Source organism: Apis dorsata, unplaced genomic scaffold (genome assembly GCF_000469605.1).
Source record: "Apis dorsata unplaced genomic scaffold, Apis dorsata 1.3 scaffold_357, whole genome shotgun sequence".
NCBI classification, from domain to species: domain Eukaryota; kingdom Metazoa; phylum Arthropoda; class Insecta; order Hymenoptera; family Apidae; genus Apis; species Apis dorsata.
In genome coordinates, this window is record NW_006263622.1 from 384444 (window position 1) to 389886 (window position 5443).

A 5443-nucleotide genomic window follows, 5' to 3' on the forward strand; every position below is an offset into this window, starting at 1 on the left:
GCGTTGGAACGCCTGGCTGAAGTTAGGTCTGTACATCGCCGTTGGTGCACCACCGCTGGCAACACCGTTAACCGTCGACGAGCTGACTATCGTCGCCTGGCTGCAAAAAAACGCGAGCGAGATTCGTGTTAGAGATAACGCCCCGTGCTAGCATTGATTAGTTCTCCGCTCGATTCCGCCTCGCTAGTTCCTCCCCCCCCCTCCATTCCTCTCTCTTTTTTCTCTTTTCTCTTTTTTCCCCACAGTTTTCGTTCCGTGATCTTTGACCGTCCACGAGAGACGGAGAGACGCTTATCTCTCTCGGCCCTCTCCTTCCCTCGCCCGCGAGTTTACCCGACTTCTCGACTCTCTGTGAATGAGAGATCGTGGAGAGTGAGAATGGGCGGCCTGAGGACCGATTACGACAGGAGAACGTATATAGTTACTTTTTTTTCCTCTCTCTCTTTCTCGCTCTCTTTCTCTTTTTTTTCTCGCGCCGATCGAACGTCAATCGTAAGAGGCTGCGTTGCTAGTTAGAGGTTGAATCGAGGAGAATGTTTTTGCATCGGTATTTTTTATTAAGTTTTTTTTTTTTTTATTCAAGATCGTTTGGTAATTTAGTTTATCAATTGTGGATATTATTACTTTGCTAAATTCGTGTGTTATTACAGTACAGTCTTGCAACAAGTATAGCGGCCATATTAGATTTGATGAAACATCGATGGAGAGAAGTAATTTGACCAGCCATTTTTTTTGATCCGATTCAATCTAAGCTAATTTAATTATATATTTCGATGGAAAGAAATGAAATATTTTTATGTATTGCTAGATAATACTTTCGAGAATCACTGTAGTTTTGTTATATTCAATGTAAATTGTTAAAGCTATAACTCAAAGAATTGAAATTTATAACATTTTGAAAATATCGTGAAAAATGAATAAATCTTTGGTATGACACGAGCATGATGAATGGTAGATGAAAATATATATCATTTTGTAGAACCATGATTACCATTATTCAATTTTATTCGATATTCTTTATTTTTAATATAATATGTATATATATATATCTTTATTACAGAATAAAAGAATATCTGTGTTTATTCGTGAAATAAATAAAAAAATTGAATTTCCTTATTCGTTTTACTGTTAATATCAAGAAACGATACAAAAAGTTTATTTATTTTAATTTGATATAAATGTAAAAATTTATTTAAGAAGTTAGGACTCCAAACTAAATGACTTTGCCTTTTTCAAAAAGAGAAAAGTAAAGTGCCTCCTTTTATTTAAAATTAAATTTCATCGATGATCTAAATCTACGATCTGAATCACTTCGTCTAGACAGTATTTTCATTTCTAAAAAATTCACACGTCACAATTTTACCAGCCGACTTGATTTAACTGTTATCTATCTTTGTAACAAATTAACCGATATCACGTTGAATAACTGGCTGAGAAATGTAATTGAGTTATTTAAAGTTCATCAACCGTACTTAATTTTTCAACACGTTTAACTTTCGTCCAATGAAGTATAATTAATTATTTAAATTTCTAGAAAAGAAGTCTGTGAAAATGAATAATACCGAGTTAACTAATTTGCGGTTAATTATTCAACATCTAAGAATATAGTCAAATATTTCAAAATAAATTTGATTTTTTTTTTCTTACAAATGTAAATATAAACAGTATTATCAATAAATCCAAGTCATCGGGTGTCATTTTATTGGAAGATTTTATTTGTTTATCAAGAAAATAAGAAAGAAAAAGAAAGGAAGAGAGAGGATAAAGAGTCTAATTTTTTGAAATATCATATTAAATATTTGATATAATTGATAAAAAAAAGAAAATAAAAACAGAAAAAAAACCAGATTTCTTTATAATAATCTACACATGTTGAAAAAAAAAACATGTATTATGATTTTTAAAAAAATGACAATGTCATCATCATTTGTATCATTGAAATTCTTAATTCTTAATTAATCTTTATATATCAAAATATCATAAATATTTATAATATAGGATAATAAATAACGCGATGTCACAAATTCAAATCATAATATTAACATATTAAATCGTAGATTCCATTCTATCTCTACATTCTAAAAATAATATTAGTATCTACATTATTAGTCAATAATCTAATAAATTATATTTTTTTTTCTTTTTTTTATACAGAAATAAACCAACGATTAAACCAATTCAATTGCAATTATTGACAAACAGATAAATAATCTTATATTGTTAATTTGCTTTAAATAGAACTTAACGTATTTATTTATTTCTTAATTTGCATTCAATCCCACTTTTATTTATTTATTCTTTATTTTAAATCTACTTGAGTCAATCTACCTGATCTTCTTCATTCAAAAATTCCTGTATATATATATTATAAAAAAAAGAAAATTATTTAATAAATAATCATCATTTTAAAGAACATTAATTTACCAATTAGTATTACAAATTTTAAGAAACAAGTTTAAACAACATTCTCTTCAACGAGATCATTGAATTTTATATAATATTTAATAGCAGACAAAAACAATTATATTATTCAAACATCAAAACTAAATTCAAAAAATTAATCTACAATTTTTTAATCACAATCAATTTCAAAAACTTTTATCTATGAATCGATAAAGCTACCCTTTTATTATCATCTTTTAATATCATCATTCTTAAGATTAATTTCCTTTTTTTTTTTCTTTTTCTTTTCAAAAATAGGATGATTTGACGTAATAGGAATCAAAGCGCGATGGAAAAGGAAAGGAGATCGAAGATCGCCGACTTGATTTAACATCTTTCACGAAACGTTATACTGACCTCATGAGACCCTTGTTGTCCGCCGGGGTGAGCAGTTTCGACGCCGGTGCAAGGGACAGGGGTGTGGAGGAGAGAGTGCTGCTCGGCAAGTTCGCCAAACTGGTTAGCGGCGCCAGGGACGTTAGCGATGCCGGTGGTGTATCCTCCCTTTTACCCGGAAGTGATTTCACCGGTGTACTCGAGAAATGCTCCAAACTTGACCGGACATCCGTTTGCTGTAACAACCGCTCGATCTTAGCTTTCCAAAGCGGGATTACCGGTGGAAAATACGTTGAGGTTTCGTACTTTGGAGATAAGTTACAGTGAGAGAGAGAGAGAGAGAGAGATGAGCTTCTAATAATAATAATATTAACGAAAGATAATTATTAATTATTTTTTAACATTCCTTAATCAATAATAAGAGGTGAATAATAATAGAGAATATTTTCTTTTTAGGGAATGCTGATGGCTGAAGGATATATTTCTATGGCAATAATAATATTATTAATATTATTGTTGCCGTTTAAAAGTAATAATTCGATGATTTTTTTTTTATTATTGCAAATTTTTAATTGGCAATAATAAACGGCTAGAAAATTAATGATAGGAAGGTTATATTTTAAATTATACTTTTTTTTTTTTTTTTTTTTTTTCGTCTTCCCCCTCGATTAATTTGACGTAAGGATAAATTTTATGAGCAATAATTTTGTCCGATTTTTTGCGATTATTCATTTCTATGCGAATGAAATTATTACACCGTTGTTTTACCGCTAAATTATATTTCGATTTCATCGTTGAAATAATGAAAATTCTACGAATTTACGACTATCGGATTTTGCTTGAAGGAATTAAGTGTGTCTTATTAACAAGCACGTCCATGAGTAAGTACGCATGACGATAAACAGCACGACGATTCATGTAATCGTCTATAATTAACAATATTTCATGTCAACTGAAATATCCGTATCAATAAATAGTGACTCGAACAATCGACTATAATTAGCAATGTGACATACAGTTTATTGACATACAGTTTATTGCGAGTAGAAATCTTAAAAAGATCGAATGAAACAAAAAATAAATAAATAAATAAATAAATAAACTAAATCAAAATTCTTCAAAATGATGTATAAAACATAATTTTGCGAAAAATCGATATGTTCAATTGTACCAATTTTTCGCAAGATTCAAAAACAGATTTATATCCAATTAATCGATCAATTAATACTTCGTGGGATAAGTAAAAAAGGATAAAGAAAAATTTAAAAAAAAAAAAAAGAAAGAGAAAAAAGATCGATCGAAGCCTTTTTTAGGGGCACGACTTTTGGATCACCCTGTAAATGAACTAATAACGTTTGCTTCGTTCGCTGATTGGTCGCGACAAACTCCCCTCCACCGTATGCGCGCGAGAAATTTATCTCACGTTCCAGATTTTTAAGCATTCTGACCCAGTTTTAGCCAGTGGCGATCGGGAATCGGCTTGGCGCGGAGATCAGACGCGAAAATCGATCGGTCGCTGTGTTAAAAAAAAAAAAAAAAAAAAAAAAAAAAAACTAGGAAACCACGTGGTTTGTGAGTCCAGTTCGCGTACCTGCTGGATCTGCACGCGATCGTACACCTGCTTGTGCACCACTCTTAGGTTCTTTTTCCTCATGTTTGCCCCACGTTTCTTTTCTCGTTTATCACCATTCCAATTAACAGTCTGGTTCAAGTCGATCAAAGTGTTCACAATCGATTGTTGTTAAACCATCACGGTTGAATAGACAACAATAGACTCTAGGTCTTTCCAAGTCGTAGAGAACTGGCGGCCATTGACATATTCACATAATGATACACTTAATCAACTGTTTCCCTGTAATCGATCGTTTCAAATCATTATGACGAGCATACGCATCATCGTGTATGTACAGTATTCTTCAAAACGCGCACAATCACCGTATAAATGCACCTATACTTATAATACTATATAAATGCACATATACTTAAACCAAAGAGAGGCTCAACGGTCTTGGCCGTCAATCTCTCACACTCGATTCTTTCGTAATAAATTCACACCTTGAGTAAATTCCCTCGTATGGACACAGATGATCGCCAAGTCGCACAAAACTGGTCACTGACTGAGCGCACCGTATCCAAACGGTGAAATCCGATGGTACATCATATCACAACACACCACGTGTTCCCAGTGACGTACGCTACGATCAGGGAACCACCATCTATCTTCCTTCGCGAATCTATCTCTTCTTACGACGATTACACACCCGACTCGGAGTAGCGTAACTCTGAAGCCAGTTCCACCTGGTGTGAATAATATCGAAATAAAAAGAAAAAAAAAAGGGAGAATGGCGCAAAAAAGGGATGCCAATGGAACGTCGAATGCGTCGAGAAAAGAAGAAGAAGAAAAAAGGAGAAGGAGGAGGAGAAGAAGAAGCGACCAGATGTGGCGGACAGGGACGTCGAGGCGTGAGTAAGCTCTCTCTCGTGGCCAAGGAAATTAATTCGTGGAAAGAGAGGCGAGCTAGTGGCGAAAGAAAGGGGAGAAAAGAAAGAAAGAAAGAAAGAAAGAAAGAAAGAAAGATGGAAGGAAAGAAGGAAGGAAAGAAAGAAATAAATAAAGAAAGATCGGCCAGGGATCCACCGGGGAGACGGGTGGACCGCTGGTGGG

The 5443-nt window shown here is 33.3% G+C and overlaps 1 protein-coding gene across 1 annotated transcript in view; it reads right to left on the reverse strand.

Annotated features, from left to right (window-relative positions):
* The window catches only part of LOC102676147 (nucleolar protein 4-like), a 39447-nt gene that overhangs the window by 1643 nt on the left and 32361 nt on the right, over positions 1–5443 (reverse strand). Inside the window, exons 7-8 of the mRNA XM_031511873.1 lie at positions 2800–3014; positions 1–100 (exon numbers count right to left, since the gene is read on the reverse strand). The exon at positions 1–100 is cut by the window's left edge and continues 142 nt beyond it. Coding sequence (XP_031367733.1) covers positions 1–100; positions 2800–3014 — 315 coding nt within the window. The remainder of the gene's footprint in view (positions 101–2799; positions 3015–5443) is intronic.